General features: G+C 46.8%; 7 protein-coding genes across 7 annotated transcripts; 4 read left to right on the forward strand and 3 right to left on the reverse strand.

Moving 5' to 3' along the window:
* Positions 1 to 67: 67 nt before the first annotated feature.
* On the reverse strand, positions 68 to 1,047 carry BP5553_10645 (uncharacterized protein; the record flags this gene model as incomplete). The annotated part of the gene is made up of 5 exons (XM_032019268.1): positions 68 to 118; positions 166 to 468; positions 539 to 598; positions 798 to 902; positions 979 to 1,047. The coding sequence occupies 5 exons, from the start codon at positions 1,045 to 1,047 to the stop codon at positions 68 to 70; spliced, it is 588 nt and encodes a 195-aa protein (XP_031864537.1).
* A 3,414-nt stretch (positions 1,048 to 4,461) lies between these two features.
* Positions 4,462 to 5,347, reverse strand: BP5553_10646 (Uncharacterized protein; the record flags this gene model as incomplete). The annotated part of the gene is made up of 3 exons (XM_032019269.1): positions 4,462 to 4,868; positions 4,951 to 5,112; positions 5,170 to 5,347. The coding sequence occupies 3 exons, from the start codon at positions 5,345 to 5,347 to the stop codon at positions 4,462 to 4,464; spliced, it is 747 nt and encodes a 248-aa protein (XP_031864538.1).
* A 520-nt stretch (positions 5,348 to 5,867) lies between these two features.
* BP5553_10647 (uncharacterized protein) lies at positions 5,868 to 8,538 on the forward strand (the record flags this gene model as incomplete). The annotated part of the gene is made up of 5 exons (XM_032019270.1): positions 5,868 to 6,493; positions 6,542 to 7,069; positions 7,649 to 8,026; positions 8,133 to 8,328; positions 8,392 to 8,538. 5 exons carry the CDS (start codon positions 5,868 to 5,870, stop codon positions 8,536 to 8,538), a joined length of 1,875 nt encoding a protein of 624 aa, XP_031864539.1.
* Positions 8,539 to 9,177: 639 nt separating this feature from the next.
* On the forward strand, positions 9,178 to 13,048 carry BP5553_10648 (DNA repair protein MutS, III; the record flags this gene model as incomplete). The annotated part of the gene is made up of 5 exons (XM_032019271.1): positions 9,178 to 9,525; positions 9,582 to 9,629; positions 9,691 to 9,862; positions 9,910 to 12,317; positions 12,368 to 13,048. 5 exons carry the CDS (start codon positions 9,178 to 9,180, stop codon positions 13,046 to 13,048), a joined length of 3,657 nt encoding a protein of 1,218 aa, XP_031864540.1.
* A 554-nt stretch (positions 13,049 to 13,602) lies between these two features.
* BP5553_10649 (uncharacterized protein) lies at positions 13,603 to 14,544 on the forward strand (the record flags this gene model as incomplete). Its single annotated transcript, XM_032019272.1, has 1 exon — positions 13,603 to 14,544. The coding sequence occupies one exon, from the start codon at positions 13,603 to 13,605 to the stop codon at positions 14,542 to 14,544; it is 942 nt and encodes a 313-aa protein (XP_031864541.1).
* A 247-nt stretch (positions 14,545 to 14,791) lies between these two features.
* On the reverse strand, positions 14,792 to 17,869 carry BP5553_10650 ((Trans)glycosidase; the record flags this gene model as incomplete). Its single annotated transcript, XM_032019273.1, has 7 exons — positions 14,792 to 15,006; positions 15,055 to 15,450; positions 15,501 to 16,039; positions 16,087 to 16,558; positions 16,611 to 16,830; positions 16,886 to 17,084; positions 17,178 to 17,869. The coding sequence occupies 7 exons, from the start codon at positions 17,867 to 17,869 to the stop codon at positions 14,792 to 14,794; spliced, it is 2,733 nt and encodes a 910-aa protein (XP_031864542.1).
* Positions 17,870 to 18,421: 552 nt separating this feature from the next.
* Positions 18,422 to 20,323, forward strand: BP5553_10651 (Tyrosine--tRNA ligase; the record flags this gene model as incomplete). The annotated part of the gene is made up of 3 exons (XM_032019274.1): positions 18,422 to 18,672; positions 18,732 to 19,178; positions 19,240 to 20,323. The coding sequence occupies 3 exons, from the start codon at positions 18,422 to 18,424 to the stop codon at positions 20,321 to 20,323; spliced, it is 1,782 nt and encodes a 593-aa protein (XP_031864543.1).
* Between the last annotated feature and the right edge of the window lie 946 nt (positions 20,324 to 21,269).

Consider the following 21,269-nt stretch of genomic DNA (forward strand, 5'->3'; position numbering starts at 1 on the left):
AGGAGCGCCAGGAGTTGCACCAGGAATTGCGCCAGGAGTTGTACCAGGAATTGCGCCAGGAGTTATACTAGGAGTTGCGCCAGCTATTACGCCAGAAAGAGTAGGAGCAGTTCTCTGGCTGTTTTATTAGCGATTTGGAAGTGATTTCAAAGTGATCATACTTACAGTTATAGCTACGCCAGGAATTGTACTAGAAGCTGCGTTAGAAGCCTGAGCTTGGGCTAGGGTAGCAGTTAAAGCAGCAGTTAGAGCAATAAGTTGGTCGGCAGGAGCATTATTTAAAGCAGTAGTTAAAGTAGTAAGAATATCAGTAATTGGACTAGGAGTCGGGCCAGGAGTCGGGCCAGGAGTCGGGCCAGGAGTCGGGCCAGGAGTTGGACCAGGAGTCGGACCAAGAGTCGGACCAGGAGTCGGACCAGGAGTCGGACCAGGAGTCGGACCAGGAGTTGAATTAGAGTTAGACGTACTCTGGACAGTTTATTAATAATTAGAAAACGTTATAAAAATACTATATGAATATATATATTATATCTCATACCTGACCTTCAATCGCCCTCCCGACTTGACGAAAATATGCTGTTGTTATTCGTGAAAATTCCTATTTTATTATTAATTACTATTATTTTTAAAATAGGAATAGACTAACAAGTGATACTCTACCACGCGGATGGGTATGTATATGCCACTCTGGATGATGCTTTGCCATATGGACTATTAAGTTTGATGTTCGAGAAAATCGGCCCTATTTAAATATTTAATATATATAAAGTAAATAGATTATAAGTTAACTTATTTACTTTAACAGGGCATAACTCAATCTCTTCTTCACTGTCTACTATAATACGACAAAAGATTTCACCAGGGTATATCTGAATACATTGCGAGTATCCACAGGTAGTATTCTAGTTATTATTAAAAAGTAATATTAGTATTTTATACTTGTTATTAAAACAAATAGAGATTGATTTATTAGCTTACCTGAAGGGTCTCAAAGGCTGGAGAGTTATCAGGCCGCTCTCGAAGATTAAGATAACGTCGATCTGCCATTATTAAAGTAAAAGGACGTATAACTTTATAATAGAAGAACTTGTCGTAAAAGAAAGAAAGTGGGGTAAGTAATTTTTCGAATTTGTAATAGTGGGATTATTAATAATCTTAGAATTATAAGCGAGCGATTACTAATATAAAAATAACATAACGAGATAGTATTTTAGGAACAGTTATTATAAAGATAAGAGACAATTAGTTTATAATTAACAAGTAGTTATAAATTAATTAATTATTATTTTACGAATATTCAATAAGTATTTAATAAATATTTAATAAAACGTTTAACGAGTATTTGACAAGCATTTAATGAAGGTTTATTAAATACTTGTCAAATACTCGTTAAACGTTTATTAAACGTTTAACTAATAAAGCAAAGAAATTAAAATAAAACTATAACTTATAATACTTACTTCTAGCTTATATATATATTCTATTCTATAGTACTAAATATACTATCAGCTTATACCTAAAGTAATATTAGTATATTTTTATTTTTATTCTTTTTATACTTTCTTATATATAATAAAGTATTAAATCACTTAAATTAATTTTGTTTTTTAAAAATCATTGTATTGTATTGCATAATAACCGTTATGCATATCCCATTTGGTATCATCCCACCCATAAAACACCAGCAAAGCAGAGAAAAAGCGTTCTGAAATCATTTTAAAGATGATTTCAAAACACATTCATCTATTCATCATCATCATCAGACCYATCAGATTCATCATCCGGCATCTCAAAAGCAGCCAGGATCTCACAACCAGACGAAGCCCAATTCTGTTTAGTAACATCAGGACCTTTTAGACACAGTTAGCAGACATTCAGAAAACGTTTAGAGATCAAATAGAAATCACTTACACTTCTCACCGCTTCCTTTGCAACCAGCACACTTTGCAGTAGTACGGTTAAGCAGCTTGCGCATAGCAGCAGCATTTGGAACAGCCTGTGAAGTCAGTTAGAAAACGTTTACAAAACAATACTAAAACACATACTTGACGACCACGCTCACCCTTCTTGCCAACCATTCGAACAGGGCATTCAAGTAGCTGAGTGGCCAGGTTTTGAACCTGCTGGCGAGCAGCGGATGCATCCCGAGCAATAAGAGTCTTAGAAGCCTATAAACCAGTTAGAAGACGTTTTGAAAACACTTAGAAATCACATACCTGACCAACAACCTTCTTGCCTGCAGTAGTAGTAGCCTTTAACATAGTTAGAAAACGTTTGGAAAACATATTTGAAGTGATTACCTTTTTGGGGGTAGTCTGAGCTGCCATTTCCTCAAAATGGGTTTGCAACTAGAAAGTAATTAGAAAGCAATTTCAAAACAATGWGAAATCCAGTAACATACACGAGCAGCATTGGCCATAACAGCATCGTAAGCACCAGCAAAAGCCAACTTCGAGGTGTGGCGATCAGACTAAGTAGTTAGAAAACGTTTTCAAAACATATAGAACTCGATTTGCATACGTTCTTCATTCGGCCCTTAACTCCATCCTTGACCTTAATGCCATGACCACCATTTTCAATATCGCGACGAACATGTGCCCGCAAGGCATTGGTGCTTTCATACTTATGCTGTGTAAAACAATTAGAAAACATTTAGAAAACGGTAGGGAATTGAAGGAATTTACTGTAACAGAGCACATAACACCCTCGTCATCTGCATATCTGCAGAACATCTCACCAGCCGGAATCACTGGCATGCCCTTTTAACACAGTTAGACAATACTCAGAAAACGTTTAAAAAACACTTACATCCTCAATAACCCATGCACTAACACCGGTTGGACGATCAGCTGAGTTGGTATAGGCATTGGCGCGATCGTCAACAGACAATGGTGCCATGGTGTAAAACGTTTAGAAAACGGTTGGAAAATACGTTGAAAATAATCTAAAATCAGTCAGTAAATGCACTAAGTAGTGATGGGGACGTATCCAAAATGAGGTAAAGGTGAAAGTGAAGGGGTAGGGCAAAGGTCAGATTTGGTGAATTCGCGACAATGCGCAAAGCCACCAAAGCTGCCATTTTTGTTGTTTTTGAATCTGCGCGTTAGATATATGATATAATTGAGTAAAGATCGATAAATAATATATATTATACTCACTTTGAGGAGGTAGGGGTGGCTGGTGGTGGTGGAGGTGGACGGGATGGGAGAGGTGGAGTTGGTAGGGATGGTGGAGGTGGATTTCAGATTGATTGGAAAACGAGTTGCTGGCTAGGCTCAATTGGGCCTAGCCCTGCATTAGTCGCCAGGACCATGAATTAGGGCGCCACAAGCACTTGGTAAGCATTTGAAAAACGTTTTATAAATGTTCTATGTAGAGTCACGTGTGGTCATCGGAGCTCGGATGACCGGTCATATGAGCACTGCCTAGCGCATTCTGTGTGATGTTTTCTTTTGATGACATTTTGGATGTTTCAGCTGGCATGGTGGAATTTGGAGGTTGAGACGGGAGAACTCTAACATAAATCAAAACCCATTGCCTTGCTTCTCTCCCCAAGATTATCAGTGTCGGACGATGTTGGCACTCCGTTAATCTTTATGAACCAAGGAAATCGAGCTGGGGAGGCTAAGGGGAGCTGAGCTGGAGTGAAGACTCAGAAGTCTGTAACGGATGACGCATAATCTGAGGAAAACAGTATCCCTGGACTCGTGCCACGAGGAATCTCATAGACGGTGCATTGTCCGGGAAGGATAGAATTCGACGCCTCTAGTCAATTGGAATGGAGGCGAGACGTGGGGGAAACGCTCTATAATTCGGTAAGGATAGTATAGAGGCGTTCATGGGGAGTGGTACCCCAGCGCAACGTGGAAAAGAGGCTTGAAGGGTCGATACCACCTGCTGGAAAGAAATTGGTAGAGTTCAAAAAGAGCGAGATACCGAGAGTTGTTGTCAAAAAGATTGACGGGCACCTAGCGGAAATTAACTTGGCTGGAATTACTTTTGCTAATGGTGTACTTTTGTCCTGACGGTTGTCCGGTCACGGTGTTGGGATGAGGATTCGAACTACAGGCACGCGCTGTGTCTTCCAAGTAGAACGCCATCAGCATGACATTCCAAGTCCTGATATAATAATAGGAATCATAGCGCGGCAATCCATGCCCAGGTGGGACTTATACTGTAGGTTTAACATTGCATCTGCTATATGCAGAGCGGTGCGATGGGAGTTAAGTGTTGGGTTGAATGGATATGGCTAATGGTTCCATTATTGCTGAGGCGCCTAGGCGTTTTGCACTTAGACTAGTAAACGGGAGGTAGCCTGTTCAGCTGACCTGATTTTTCTTGGAACGGTGAGCCCGTTCGTCCAGCCGTCTAGTATCGAAGACTTTATTCAACCACTCCACTAGAGGTGTGGAGTCACAAATATGAATGAGTTCGCGGCGCTCCACATGGAAATAGGTCGATTTAAGATGCTTTTGATCTTTTTGAAATCGTGGCAGCAATGTTCCCCCAGACCTCGCCTCCCATGATTTGGCTTTTCCCAGCATGCACGCCAAATTGCCGGACAGCTCGTCCCATCCACCAAGGCCGTTTAGAATTAAGTTCCTTGGTATCCCGGCCATAGTTGGCCAGGCCAAATCTTTCCTTGATAGGGTAAAGACTAGATACTTTCATGCGTGCCACTCTCGGTTTTCCGAGAAGATTCATCGTGGTAATATCAACCTCTGCGTCTTTTGGAAGACTTTTTGAATATCGTATCATCATTTCTCGAGAATGTCGGGCAAACGGAGGCAATCGAAGGTGTATATAATTAACAAAGGGACCGGAGATATACATAATGACAACCATGGGGACGACTCCTGAGAGCATGGCTATTGGGACATTTAGCAATTATGCTACGGAATTCGACATCACGTGAAGGAGTAGATAAAAGGCGAGAATTGATCAACATACCTACGCCCGGGACCCATGGTGGCTGGTCGTCGGCATAGAAGTAAGTTGGAGCCACAACTATACAGAAGAAAGTGAAGATGAAGATCGTGGTGACTTTGAGACACCCAAGAAAGACCGTCCTACCGGTTCCAGCATGGTATATTATAAGGCGCTCAGGATATACTAAAAGTATGTTAGATATATTACTGCCTGGTGCGTCTACGTAGACGGAGAACTTACATGCTCTTTTACCGGCTGGTTTCGCAGTAGATGTAGCTGATATGGAGCGTGCTCGTAGTGGGGAGCACTGCGTTTGGCCTCTCACGAACCTCGCAAGCACATGGGGTTGGAAAGACCGCGAATATTGTGAACGGACGGAGAGAAGTATCCTCTGCGATAGGACGTAGTTTGTTGCCATTCTGAAAAGATAGGACGCCAATATATACAATTAGGGGCCGGGCAGCATAGAAGGGGTTTGACGAGCCTCACCTTTTCTATCAATCTCAAAAGACGAAAATAGGTTTCATGACAGATACGATTGTATTGCCAATATCCCCCGTTAGTGCCAGAAGCCAAGACGGGGGCTGATATGTTTCAGGGGGAAAGCTATGGTGTAGATGGAGAGCGCGTTGGTAACCCGTGATAACAATTTTCGTGAGTCTAACTGGTACGAAGTAGCGCGGTAGAAATCACGGCCACCTCCCCGGAGGCTTGGAATCCTACGGCTGTGGCTTGCCGCCTCGGCTGTACAGCCTGTACTGGACTCGTAACATTCCCGGTTGAAACTGTTGCCAGATAACGACGACGGAAACCACACGACACGCCAGCTCTCGACGATCAACTAATACCTGGCTCGATCGATCATGATCATGCCATTGCCCATATACCTATTGTTACGGTTACGGTGACCGCTCCCAGCCTCTGGACTTCACTAAAAGATGTTCGAGATATCGATATCCCTGATGCGGACGTGGCTCGTCGTGATCAGCATCTTCCTGCAGTTTGTTGTAGGATATACTCCATTGTCCGATAGCACTCTCCTCAACCTTCCTGCCGCAGGATCGGATTTTGATATCAAGACCGGCGAAATTCTTGCCCCAATTTTGATCCCTCGAGTTCCTGGAACACCAGGCTCAACAGCCGTGAAAGAGCATTTCGCCCAGTGGTTCTCAACACATCTTCCCAAGTGGACTGTCGAATACCAGAACTCGACTTCGAAGACTCCTGCGACCGGAGATAAACAAGTCCCCTTTGTGAATTTTATAATCACACGCGATCCGCCATGGGCCAGACCTGGAGATGTTGGGAGGCTCGCTCTTGTTGCTCATTATGACAGCAAACTGTCCCCGGCGGGGTTTATTGGTGCAACGGATAGTGCAGCACCCTGTGCTATGATTATGCATGCCGCGCGCAGTGTTGATGAGGCTCTGACTCGGAAGTGGGCAGCTATGGAAGCAGAGGGTTCTCATGGCCTGGAGGAGGAGAAAGGGGTGCAGCTTCTGCTTCTTGATGGCGAGGAGGCATTCGTGGTATGGAACAATGAAGACTCGGTCTATGGAGCGAGGTACGAGCATGCCCTTCCATTTATAATAACTCTGCTTAACATCTCTAGGTCATTGGCAGAAACCTGGGAGTCAACCCCCCATGCTGCAATGTCAACATACCATAATAAGCTTAGTTCCATCTCCCTGTTCCTGCTTCTCGATCTCCTCGGTGCACCGAATCCACACGTACCATCATTTTTCAAAACCACACACTGGGCATATCAGCACCTCGCTGAGGTTGAGTCTCGAATGCGTACCTTAAGCCTCCTTGAATCACAAGTTGAGCACCCCTTCCTCCCCCAGCACAACAAAGACCCGAATTCATTTATGTCCTCGGGAATAGAAGATGACCATATACCCTTTATGACCAGAGGTGTGGAAGTACTGCACATCATACCTAGCCCGTTTCCTGATGTTTGGCACTTGCCGGAAGACGACCCGGAGCATCTGGATATGCCCACCGTCCAAGATTGGGCGAAGATAGTCACGGCATTTGTGGGGGAGTGGATGGATTTGGAGGGCTATTTCCCGACAAAGGAGGAAGCTGAAGCTCGGATTAGGAAGACGAGGTCTAATCCGCTGAGTAAGGATGAGCTGTGAGTTGACCTCTGCTGCCCTCCATGGACCCAGCTTAATTGTATATAGTAGCGGTAGTATGTAAGATTCTCAACATGATATCGGATATACGATATTAAAATACACCAGACAAGCCTGAAATTTCTAGTTTTTCTAGATTTTTATTGTTGCTATTCCCTGCCGTGCATTTTAGTTCGCCGGCCACAAGCCTGTGCCTTTTCAAATATCTCGTGTACAAACTTGGAGTTCATCGAAGGAACTGAGAACCTCAAGGTTCCGCGAATGCCAAATGACAACCATCATAATGGCTGTTTTCCCTGTCAAGCCTGTCTTCTATAGTGGTCGATGCATCAGTGCTAAGATGCAATCTCCTTATTGCCGCGCCCCTTTTGTCGAACTAATCACTGGAGTTTGGGTGAAAGCTTAATGCACCACCTTAGCGTTCCCTGTGCTGCATGGCTGGGGAGGCGTTTGCGGCTACCGGCGAGTAGAAGCAGAGCCAAGTCTGATTAAAAGCGCTCTGCTTAATGAATTTGAACCTGGACATGAGAGTCATCGATCCCCTAAGCCCCCTCATATTTAGATGGTATCCGGGGCAGTCAGTTACCCCCACCGCACGATGGCCTGGCTTATTCGGCTGTAGTATCAGTTGTAGGATGTGGATTCATGAAGAGGGCGCAACTGGATGTGGAGGCTTGGTCAACAGAGGAATTAGGAAGTGGCAACAGTAAGCCATACTCGGCCAGCTCTGGAGGTAGAAAGGTGACAGAGAGGAGTACCTGCCAAAGCCCAGGATCACCAGAGAGCATTCGCACAGGCAATGGTGACAACGAGTCAAGGGGCAAGGCTGGACTTTCCCAGCTTCTCCAAAGGCTCCGCCCCAGTGGAAGAATACGGAATGAAGAGAAATATGGAGGATTTGCTTGGATTGAACAAAAGCAGAGTCTCAACCCAGCCACCTCAGTTCCCATTGGGCGGTAGGACGCCATCCATCAACATAGACTCGTTAATTAAGCAGTTCCAGGGAATACCCAAGGACCCTCTTCAACACAGAATGGCACCTCCACAACACCAGACATTTAGCGATTCCTTTGTGCCCACTGCCCCAGGGCCGAAAAGCGAACACGCCTGTCGCCATCAGAAGCCGGCACAGGAGGTTGGATACCAGCAGCTGGAAGCAAGACACACCGAAATACAAAGGAAAACAGAGGAAACTTTACTGGGGAGAACTGATAAGGGGAGCGTGGAGATGGAGAGCAATGTTTCCGACAAAATAGATGTAAGAGGGCAGAGAGACGAGCAAAAGAACAATAACTTCGTAGCCAAAAAAAAAAAAAAACAGGAAAATCAAAGGTGGCAGGGTAAAACTTCCCCGGGCAGGACAGGTCGAGGGGTACAAAAGCGAGAGGAGATGGGGATGGTCGATGCGAGAGGTGATGCCCTGGTTGGTAGAGCTGCTGGCGTGAAGCAGCGCGTGAGGTGGAAATAGAACCCCCCTGCCCCAGCAAATCTCATTTCAGATGAGGTCAAGACGGGGAAAACAGCAAGATCTGGCCATGTCGCATTAACGGACAGATACTACAGCGTCGATCGGGCAAAATACTGGGGGGCGCAGGTAGGTACTCTTTAGAAGAGGACAATGAATCGGGGGACGAGATGGATCGGGAACTGCGGCCAAATTCATCGACTGGCTGCCGGGAAGGAAAGAATAAAGGGGCAGCCGTGTAGGTATAGGATAGGTATTGTATTATGTGGTACGCAAACCAAAGCCGACCAGTTCTAGGCAGGTATATATAGTAGATGTTTTAAAGAGTACTTCGTACAAGAACCTACACGTAGTCATACGCAGTATATACAAAGTGCAAATTACCCCTGGATTCCCCCCTTTCTTGTGAGTACCGGATGTCACGTGCACTGACTAGGACGCGCAAAAACACGCTAAACGCGTCTCCCACCACCGCTGGAGCAGCGTGCCCTGTCAATATCATCGAGATAGGAGAGCTACTCCTCTCTTCGACCCGCTCCCTCCAGCTTCAACAACAACTATATCTCGCTGTGTTGGTGTTTTCTTGGCTCTAGTACAAATTGGAACTTATCATAGCCATTCACCGCCCACAAATCTTCCAAAATGGCCAAAAGCCAGGACAATTCAGCGGCGACACCCGCTCGACCTCCATCCACGCTGAAGAAGCAGAGTTCCAGCTCAGGACCGGCATCTGGGCAACGCTCCATACATAGCTTCTTCACAAAAGCGCCAGCGGCTTCAACTCCAACGCCGAACTCTACTGCTGGTGGGTTACGACCCAATGGCACCGGAAACACCGCCAATGCCATGGCCAAACACAAGTCATCTGCTTCGGTCAAGAAGCCGACCTTTAATAAACTCTCAGTCAAGAACGCGACGCCTGTTCCCAGCAGTGATGCAATGGGCCCACCAAGCTCGCAGGAGAACGAGAATGGTGGGATCCCAGACGAGGTAGAGAATGGTCTGCCCTCGCCCATATACCCCCGGCTAAGAGTGTCACCCAGCAGGTAGTTGGCAGGAACGTTATGGTTATGGGAAGCAGCCCCTCAAGAAAGGTACGCTCCTTACTCCGAATCGCACGAAAGGAATTATATCTAATATTTAATGTTTTATCAGGCAAAGAAGGTTGTTAGCTACAACGAGGAGGATGATGACGAGGACGACGACGTATTCGATCCCGCCAGTATATCCACCCAACGGCGAAGGGCACGGATACCCAAAGCCCTAGATGACGACGACGAAGAGGATGTTTTTAGTGGTGGCCAAGATGAGGCCGAGGATGATGATGGTATGTGGGTTATCGCCCGCCGCTAAGTCGAAAGCTAATAGATCTAGACGATATGGACGATTTTGTCGTCGACGACGACTCGGATGCTCCGGCGAAGCCATCAAAGAAACGAAAACGTCCTACATCCACAGCGCCGCCACGAAAACGCTCTAATATCTCACCACCGCCACGCTACGTAGATGAAAATGAGGATGATTTGGAGGCTCGGCCGTCCTCGACAGCGCAACAATGGAAGTATGATCCAGATAACACAGAGCCGCTTCAGCCTCGATCTACCAATATCCCCAAGAAGCCGTCTCCAAAGCTGGGCAAGGAAAAAGCCTGCAAGAGCGAACCAGAAAAACGGTATCCTTGGCTAGCAGATCTTGCAGATATTGACCGTCATCCAGTTGGGCACCACGACTATGACCCGCGGACTGTTTACATCCCTCCTAATGCGTGGAGGAACTTCTCGCCGTTTGAGAAGCAGTATTGGGAGATCAAGCAAAAATTCTGGGATACCATCGTCTTCTTCAAAAAGGGCAAGTTCTATGAGCTTTATGAACGCGACGCTACAATAGGTCATCAGCTTTTTGATCTTAAGCTCACCGATCGTGTAAATATGCGGATGGTTGGGGTACCTGAAATGTCTCTTGATCATTGGGCAAATCAATTCGTTGCCAAAGGCTTTAAGATTGCTCGTGTTGATCAAGTCGAATCCGCTCTTGGGAAGGAGATGCGTGAAGCTGACGGGAAGAATAAGAATGTAGGCAAGCCATCGAAGGTGGATAAAATTATTCGCCGAGAGCTTGCATGCGTCCTGACAGGCGGAACTTTGGTTGAGGGAAGCATGTTGCAGGATGATATGGCAACATTTTGCGTTGCCATTAAGGAGGCCATCGTTGACGACCTACCAGCATTCGGGGTCGCTTTTGTGGACACTGCAACGGGACAGTTTTTCCTGTCTGAGTTTGTGGATGATGTGGACTTGACAAAATTTGAGACCTTTGTCGCTCAAACGCGACCCCAGGAACTTCTCCTTGAGAAATCTTGCATCTCCACCAAGGTACTGCGGATCTTGAAGAACAGTACCAGCCCTACCACCATTTGGAATTACTTCAAGCCTGCGAAAGAGTTCTGGACAGCGGATATTACCCGGCGCGAGCTTGATTGCAGCGAATATTTTACCTCCGGTGAATCTGGAGGCGCAGAAGTCTGGCCGCCAACGCTTGAAGACGCCAGGCATAAAGATCTTGTCATGTCTGCTTTTGGTGCCTTAACGCAATATCTAAGGACCCTGAAACTTGAACGGGACCTTCTGACCCAAGGCAATTTCACCTGGTACAATCCGATTCAGAAAGGGACTACATTGGTTCTGGATGGCCAAACACTTACTAACCTCGAAGTCTTCGCGAACAGCTTTGATGGCGGCCAAGAAGGCACACTATTTACATTACTGAACCGCTGTGTAACACCTTTCGGCAAGCGGATGTTCCGGCAGTGGGTGTGCCACCCTTTGGCAGATGCTTCAAGAATTAACGAACGGCTGGATGCCGTGGACATGATCAATGCTGATCGCAGCTTGAGCGATCAATTTGTGGCCTCTATGACGCGGATGCCGGATCTCGAAAGGTTGATATCTCGCATACATGCTGGGGTGTGCAAGGCAGAAGACTTTGTCAGGGTTCTTGATGGTTTTGAGCAGATTGAGTATACCATGGGTCTCCTAAGAGCTTTCGGTAGTGGAGATGGAATTGTCGACCGCCTAATAAATACTATGCCAGACCTTGCAGAGCCGCTGGAGTGGTGGAAAACGGCCTTTGATCGATCGAAGGCCAGGGACCACAAAGTCCTCGTACCAGAACGCGGTGTTGAGGAAGACTTCGATAACAGTCAGGACCATGTGGAAGAGCTTGAGGCGGCTCTTGAATCATATTTGCAAAAGACACGAAAGCTTCTCGGAGGCGCCCCTTCCAAAATTGCGTACAAGCACCTTGGCAAAGAAGTTTACCAGCTTGAAGTCCCTGCCTCTATCAAGGTTCCCAAGGACTGGCAGATGATGTCATCTGCTTCTGGTTACAAGCGATACTACAACGCCGACCTGAAAAAGATTATACGACAGCTGCAGGAAACCCAAGAAACCCATGCCCAGATAGTGAAGCTAGTGGCTGGTAGATTATATGCCAAGTTTGATAAGCACTACGATATATGGCTACAGTCTATAAAGATCATCGCTCAGCTTGACTGTTTGGTCAGTCTTGCCGCGGCCTCGGCAGCTCTGGGAGAGCCAAGCTGCAGACCGCAGTTCGTGGAGGCAGAACGAAGTGTAGTTGAGTTTGAGGAGCTTCGGCATCCTTGTATGCTCCCGAACGTGACTGACTTTATTCCGAATGATGTGAAGCTTGGCGGAGGTGCCGCAAACATTAACTTGTTAACTGGTGCCAATGCTGCCGGTAAATCAACGATATTGAGAATGGTATATCCCCTTTGTACACCCCACTGCATCTTTTTACTAACACCCAATAGACTTGCGTTGCCGTCATAATGGCCCAGATTGGTTGTTATGTACCTTGTGTTTCTGCGACACTCACACCAGTGGATCGCATTATGTCGCGCCTTGGAGCAAACGACAATATATTTGCAGCGCAGAGTACTTTCTTCGTTGAACTTTCCGAAACCAAGAAGATACTCTCTGAGGCCACACCCCGGTCTCTTGTAATCCTTGATGAGTTGGGCCGTGGGACGAGCTCCTATGATGGTGTAGCCGTTGCTCAAGCTGTACTCCATCATGTCGCATCCCATATTGGATGCACCGGGTTCTTCGCCACGCATTATCACTCTCTCGCCACCGAATTTTCAGGCCACCCTGAAATAGCTCCCAAGAGAATGCAGATTCACGTTGATGAAGACAATCGTTGCGTAACTTTCCTTTACAAGCTTGAAAATGGTGTAGCAGAGGGAAGCTTTGGTATGCACTGTGCAGCCATGTGTGGCATCCCCTCAAAAGTCATTGATAGGGCAGAAGTGGCAGCAAAAGAGTGGGAGCATACAAGTCGATTGAAGGAGAGCTTGGAAAAGGCCCGAAGTGGATGTTATATTCCTTTGGGTATCCAGAGCGATGTGTCCTGGATGCTCAAAGGGGCGATCGGTGATGAGGCTGAGGAGAGAGGATTGGATGTGCTAATGAAAGCTATCGAGAGCTTGTGAGATATATGACCTAATTTTTGATTGCTTGCTGGTTGGCTTGGTTGGGTTTGAGAGCCTGTTCTTGGCAGTTTGGTGTTGCGGTTTCTATTTTTGTGTGGGACCCAATACGAGTATATATCTACTATTAGCTGGCACTTTGTGGAAACCTAATAGGATGTGATTTGTGTCACTTATTTCTCCTGTTGCACAACGCAGTTGGTTGTGACCATTCACAGCCAGACCGGTTAGTCATTGTCACACTTAATTCTCAATCACACACTACACCAATCACACCACCAAGACCAGTACCTACATATTTCAACTGGGTCGAATGTGTACACACCGCACTAGCCGTCCCCACCATCCTTTCCAACAAAATACATTCACACTCACTCTAAGAACAGCACCTAGAAATTTATACCTATCACTTCCCGCTTTTTTCCCTGCATCAACAACTCCGCCTCCGACCTCGGAGTCGCTGTACAACTACCAAAACTCAACGCATCATGATCATTCCTAATAGCCTTGCCCTCTACATATACCTTCAATTTATATCCACCGGGCCTCAACACACCATGGCATCATCCTACCCAGCCCCCTTTATAATCTCCCCGACACCACCAAACACCCACCAAACAACCCTCATCCTCCTCCACGGAACCTCAACTACGGGTCCAGAATTTGCATCTTCATTCTTGTCATTCCCGTTTCCCCAGCCCCAGCCCAAGACAAACACGCCAATCACTCTACAGCAAGCGCTCCCAAACACAAAATTCGTATTTCCTACTGGAAAACTTCGCAAGACCACAGTTTTTGGGGGCAGAGAAACAAATGCCTGGTTCGACGTCTCAGATTTTGGCGATCGTACTATCGGCGAAGATGCCATGCGTGGGGGTATTCGCGAGAGCATAGTTTACCTGACTGGGATTGTCGAGGATGAAGTTAAGCTCCTGGAACCGAAGTCTGAGTGTGATGAAGATGGGCAGGGGAGAGGAGATAGAAGTGGAAGGGTGGTACTAGGCGGGTTTAGTCAAGGGTCTGCTATGGGTGTTATGTTGATTTTAAGCCGAATGCTTGAGGCTAGAGGTCTTGCTGCAGATATTGGAGGATTTACGGGGTTGAGTGGGTGGTGTCCATTTCGACTAGGGCTGGAAGAGAGTATTTTTTCCGGAATTCTGGATGGGGATGCGAGCATAGAGGAGGGTTATGAAGGGAGGAGGGAGAAGGCAGCTTCTTATCTCAGGCAACTCATAGACATTAGGATTGATGGTAACGAGGAGGAAGGGTGCCAAGGCGAGAGCCTTCTTGATAAGAAGATTTTCCTTGCGCATGGAAAGGAGGATGCAAAGATGAAGATTGAATGGGGGGCGCAGATGAGGGATCTCTTGAAAACCTTAGGTGGTGATGTTTGGTGGGAGGCTTATGTGGGGTTAGGACACTGGTATGGCGAGGAGGAGATGAAGGATTTGGTGAGTTTTTTGGAGGGCGTTTGGGGCGGCACTGCGATAAGGGAGTAGTGAGTTCGCTAGAGAAAGGCGGAAAACCGTGGCTCAAAAGCAGTAGGGCAAATGGGCTTATGAAATTTGGACTTCACGTATCGCAAATATCTATTATGCGTCTATGAAACTTATAGAAGCGAAGAGGCAACGGGGAAGTTGATGGAACATCAAATTTCTGCAGTTTGCTATTCAACTTAAACTTAGTGATCAGGCTCTGTACATGAAGACTCTCGGTCTGACATCCCATATTCTAAAACCTAGACTGTTAGTGGGCGCGATTAATAGAAATCTTGACTTCAACCTCGTTACTCCATCCGCTCTTGAGACCCATCTCCTTCCATGCTTGCTCGGTATCAATCTCAAGCACATGCTCGTCGACTTCGCTAATACCGATAGTGTGGATCGGTATAGCTCTTCCTAGGACCGTAATCATCATCCTATCCTTCCACGATATTTCTGGTAAATTGGAGATATAAAGTCCTGCGGCTATTAGTATTAATATTGCCTTGAAACCCCATTGGAACATACCAAGGACACCGAGAGCTTTGATATTCGTATCGATGAAAATCATCCCGTTCTCAAGTTTCGTGATGCGACTATCAACAACAGCTGCCGCACCGGCCATTTTCCCCAGAAGCCCAAGATTGGCAATCCATATCGTTTCTGCCCTTGATTCATCTACGAAGCCGCGTAATGGATAAGCAGAAAGAATATCGTAGCCTCGGATTCCGAGAGATACGTAAATTAAAGATGACGAATCGACTATCTGCATTGGTTCCGAGACCAAGCCGCTGGAATGAGCGCGGATGATGTAATACTGAGCTTCAATAACACCAGGGAATTTCGATAATGGAATTAATTCGCTGAGCGGACGCTGAGAGACGTTGAAGAAGCCGATAATGCCTGTTCCTGTCACCGCTGGACCTAATCAGTGATTAGTATACGCAATGTCAAGGGAATTATTGAACTCGTACCGTGATAAGTGCCAACAAGAAGTAGGTTATGGTCATCATAACCATTGTACTGATCCAAGCTCTTACCCATCACGCTGGGTCTGAATATTACCGTTTTTCCTCGTGGCGTAGGACCTGTCATCTGGTTGATAAGATTAAGATCATGCTGCCCTGGCACATCAGTGATATAAATCGGCCCCCCGCTGACACATCTTGCTGCAGCATGGAAGCCGGAGTAATCATGAACCGTTTGAAACATATCCCAATCGGGAATTACGTTCAAGTGTTGGGTAAATAATGCGTTATGTGCATTTGTGAAGATATGCCAAGGATGACTAGTTGGCACCTCAGGAAAGAAATCATCTGAGTTTCGGACAAGGAGCGGAGGTTTATTTTGTGGCAATTGAGAGTGGAAGAGGATTTGGGGCGTTTGAGACATGCAGGATATTGCCTTGACGCTGAAGTGCCGGAGGGTTGATATGGTCCAGGCGTCTAGGTATGTTGAGATCAGACTGGAACGCGCTTTCGCCGAAACAAAAGTGTCGAGCATGAATTGGGCACTGTGTAGGTCAGCATAGGGGTGCAGATTACGGAGGAAAGTCAATACTCAGTCTTGACGGCATCTACACCACAAGATGCGAGAAATCTGTAAAAGTCATCATAGAATCTGGGGACATCTTCCTCATCAACGACAGTCATCTTGCCACCAAGAGGGAGGTTTCGTCGCATTGCATCCTCTCGTACAACCTCGACAGTTTTGTAGGTCTTCGCAATTTGCCCATCAGGAGCGAGCCCACCCCAATATCCCAGGATTGCATGCCAGACCGCAACATGTTGAATACTGGGAAGTTTTTGTCGGATGCGCGTAACTGTGTGTTTTAACCCATTCGGAAATGCTTCTCTTTCGGCTTCGAACTCAACCCATCCATGTTGGAATTGGCCGTGCCCTCGGTAATCAATTGCTTGCCAGTTATCGTCAATTATGAAATTTGTCACATTTATATTATTTTCTGCCAGTGTTTCAACCGCCTTGATAAGCTTATCTTCTGAGAGTCGTTGTCCAATCGCATTCCAGGTGCCTAGGACGTATCAGCGGGGGGTGAATTATTACGACTTTATGGATGTCCCCACAGTAAGTTAATCCATCGTACCAATTCTCTGCCCAAAGTTTGGTAGACTCGTCGCCTTCTTTCAATGCTGCAAGTTCCCTTTGTTGCTCGCCACTTGCGGTCTTATTTTCTGCAACGATACCTCTAGCGTGATACATCACAGCAGCATTGGCTGACTCGAAATCATCTCCTAGACCAACGAGAACACGCGACACGGACGTATTCTGGCCATCATTCCGAACCTATTTATGTCAACCAAATTTAACGTACCAAGCTTCGCTGACCAAGACAACATACACGCAAGATAACATTTCCGTCACTATCACTCTTGAAAAGAGTCATAACATTATCTACTCCGCTGATGGCTAGGAGAACCAAATGTTTGCCGGAAAGGCTGAGAAAAGAGGACATCACTGCCTCTTTATCGAGCTTGAAGATGGACTTTCCTTGTCTTGGCGCGAGCCACGGAGACCAAATCCGAATGAGGGCAAACCATCTTGTTGATTTCAGGTATCAGTCAAGACATCGTTCACTGGATGCATCGAGGGTCTTGATGATCGTAGTATTCCAACGTAAAGCGACTGCTTACCTGGAAATTTTGCCTTTTCCCCATGGCAGGCCAAGTTTGATATCCCTAATTGCTGGCTTCTCTCCATCGGCTGCTTCGATCGGGGCCTCAACTAACCAAAGGCTGGCACCAGGACACTGACTGCGGGAGTTCTTTGCCTTCAGAGCAGGATTGAGGCCTTCGATAAAATCACCTAGGTCCCCTGAAACGGCATCTTGAGAAGTCACAGTCCTCATCATGACCGTCCCATCAGACGTTCCCTGATGATCCCGCACCCACTTCCATGGCTGATCACTACCGGCACGGAATTTTATAGTGAAGTGCGTGGAAAATCGAATTGCAAGAGGAGTGGTGAAGTAGAGGCGTCTGAGCGGGGATCCTGAGCTCTCTCTAGCCGACTGGAGGGCCGTAGGGTGGGCCGAGGAATTCCTCACAGGGTCCATAGGGCACTCTACCCATTCTTTCCCATCTGAGTGCCATAACGAGAGTTGCCATGGATCGGAATTGCGGCTCTCATCCACCTCCAGCAAAGCCGTAAACGTGCTTGTACTTTGGTCAATCTGAGTCACCTGACCTAAGGGAGGGAATGTGCAAATGAACGCCTTCATGCTTGGATGGTCCAGCGCCAACGGCGATGTCTGTTTGGGGATGTACTTGGCCTGGAAGACCTCGTTGCCGTCTGCACCAGAGATAAAAGTATCTGTGTCTGCCATGATGAATGATAATGCTACCAACTGAACGAAAAACAACAGGGAGAATGGGGGACGAGATGAGGAGGACTGAAGTGCCGAAAGGAGACGGGTGGTCTCTACATACAGAAAAGAGTCAATTCTAATGTTAATGAAGTAATGTAGAGGTGGAAAGTACTCGAGTAGAGGTACATATATATATATGTACAGGAATGGATGCCAACACATAGGAACAGGTACAAATACCACAGAGGTGGGGCAGATCACATGGTATATCACGTGAAACAGCTCCGCCAGACCAGATCGAAACCTGCGTGCCTGAGGCTGTAAGCTACCAGCGGCCAAATATATCGCCGCTTCCGATGGCTTGCCACATTCGTTGCGGCTGCAGCCGCGTCTTCCTGGCCTAAACTTTTCTAATAAACAGAACCTCACGAACAGAACCCATCATCTACACTCAGCCCTCCCTAAGTACTACTTTTACCTGCTCGGAATTATACACTACTCTACTCAATTGATCATTGGTGTTCCAATTCTCATGGTTTTATTCTTATAACCGTTCTTTCACCCGCCATCATGGCATCACCCTCCTTACTGCGAAACTCGCCTCGATCGAACCTTTACGTTTGCACAAGATGCGCCCTTCGAACGGCAAAATCCCAAGCCCCCATCAAGACGACCAGGCGATGGATTGGCATGAAGTACCTTGCTAAGGTTGCGGATGCGGAATCAGATTGGCAACAGCGCGCGGTTGAGATTGAGGCAGGGAAACGCAAAAGTATGCTGACCATACTGGAGGAGAGAGGGCTGGTGCAATCTGTCACCGGGTACGTCGTCTCTTCATTCTAATTCCTACGAGGCCTGTGATTTTAATTGTACTTTGCAGGAACCGCGACGTGGTCGACCGAAGGATGACTGCAAGACGGCTGGGTGCCTACGTTGGTATTGATCCTACAGCCCCTTCCATCCACGTTGGGAATTTGGTGCCGTTTATGGCGCTGTTTTGGATGTATGTGCATGGCTATCACACTGTGACTCTCCTTGGAGGGGCTACTTCAAAGATTGGAGACCCAACTGATCGTCTAACGACCCGGGAGCGGGAGAATTCATCAACTCGGACAGCGAACATGGTCAACATGCATTACCAGCTAAAGAAGTTGTGGATCAATGTCGAGGAGTATGGGAAACAGCACGGCTATTATTATGAGAGGGACTGGGCGATGCACCGGGAGCTAGTGAACAACAATGCGTGGTGGAATAAATTGCCCATGCTAGAAGTTTTGCAGACCCTTGGCCACGGAATGCGATTGGGGTCAATGTTGGCTCGGGACACGTGAGTAATAGGACGGGACTTTTCCTTTATTTCCTCCAGTGCTGATCTATTTTCTAAATAGTGTTAAAAACAAGATGAACAAGGGTGATGGGGTGTCATTTGCTGAGTTCACATACCCGATCATGCAAGCATGGGACTGGTGGCACCTGTTTCAGTCGAAAGGAATCCATATGCAAATTGGAGGAGCGGACCAATTTGGAAACATCACGGCTGGCATTGATGCCGTTAAACATATTGCAAAGAACCACCATGACCCTGTGATGCGCGAGAAGGTTGCACCTTTGGGTGATCCATTTGGCTTCACAGTTCCGCTTCTCACCACCTCATCTGGTGAGAAGTTTGGGAAAAGTGCGGGTAATGCGATATGGCTGGATAGCGAGCACACAAGCACCTTTGATCTTTACGGGTACTTCTTGCGTACTTCTGATGCGGATGTTGGAAAATTTCTCAAGATGTTTACTTTCATGCCTATCGATGCAATTGATAAGCTGGTCAAGGAGCATCTAGAAGCTCCAGAACAGAGAAAGGCACAACATGCCCTAGCTCGGGGGTTAGTAGAACTAGTGCATGGTGCTCATGAAGCGAAAGTTGCAGAAGAACAGCACCGGTTCCTCTTTAGGAAGAAGCCAGAGGAGCCTCTGACATTAGAAGTCCCTGCCGACGCTGATGCTAAAGTCGGTTATACCACCCTCAACAACAAACCTCGTGTCAACGTCCAACTTCCTCACTCTGTTGTTCATAAATTGAGCATCGGGCGTATTCTATATGCCTCTGGTCTTGCTGCTTCGGCTTCCGAAGGCCATCGTCTCGCCCAGCAATCTGCAGTATTTATCGGCGGTATGCCGCACGGGAAGAAAGAACCCATGGTCGATGGCTTCATCAGTTGGACCAAAATAAAGCCGTGGAAGTCTGAAGATACCAGCAAATTCCTTGTACATGGTGACCTTCTCATGCTGCGAAAGGGGAAGCACAACATCAGAGTTGTTCAAGTCGTTCCCGATGAGGAGTACGATACCTCTGGCAAGACTTATCCAGGCCAGAAACTTCGCCAAGGACCCCTCAGCAATCTTGAGATGCGGAACCGGAAGGTGATGGAGAATCTCCAGACCCCCAGAGGCAAGATTGAGGAAGATCGATTCGATTAAGTGGTGCAAGTCGGTCAATCGACGGGGTCAGCCAGCCAGAAAATCAAGCATCCCCTACAAGCCGACCAGCCTCCACAGGTATTGAGGATTGTGGTGCCCAGCATTTTATCTGACTCATGTTAGAAGTCCATGCCCAATTCTGATCCTAGTCTAGGATGTATGATATTTTGTACAGTACATTACTGTAAATTAGCTGTACTATATACCCCTCATTATCCCGCTAAAGCTCATTCCCATTCTTCTACTCAAAATTTTGCTCGGCTCTCCCTCAATCATCCGTTGAATACTAGCACTCACTCTCTTTCCTGCCTCCTTGTCATTTATTACCGCGTCTATCTTTCTCATGGAAGTCAAAACAGAATGGGCAGATTGCTGAGATACTTTGGGTCTTGGACCGGTCAACCCGGATTTGGATCCTACCTGGTTGACCAGGGAGCGGTGCGTGGGCAACTCGTGCTTCGTTATGAAACGTTTATTCAAGAAGTTTCGGATAACCTCCCATATCGAGTCCGCCCTTGCCCCTTTTTCGATTGTCATGAGCATCAAAAAAGCGAGTAACGTTACAACAAACCCAGGGACATCTCTTTCAGTCCACTCAATCCAACACCATATTCACGTGTTCCCCGAGATGCTGCTCTACATTTGTGAAATCCTTGTATACATGCATAAAATGATATGGCACAGTAGGAATCTTGGCATACGATTCCGATCGGACGAATATGAATCAAACTCTCCGACGACCTTCGAGGCTTTCTCGATGTGTAGAACATGCGACACTACCATAGTTGTCCGACAAGCTCAAAATCCCTGCAAAATTGGGGTGTGATCGGTTATCCTGCGTGTGCTCCGAAGCGCGTGCAGGAAATGTGGAGTGCATGTTTTCTTCGTTAGGAAGGAGATCTTTTGCTTGGTTTTGTCATTTATCCGCTATCAGTCTCGCAGTAAA

This window comes from Venustampulla echinocandica, assembly GCF_003357145.1.
Source record: "Venustampulla echinocandica strain BP 5553 chromosome Unknown scaffold_17, whole genome shotgun sequence".
Taxonomy (NCBI): domain Eukaryota; kingdom Fungi; phylum Ascomycota; class Leotiomycetes; order Helotiales; family Pleuroascaceae; genus Venustampulla; species Venustampulla echinocandica.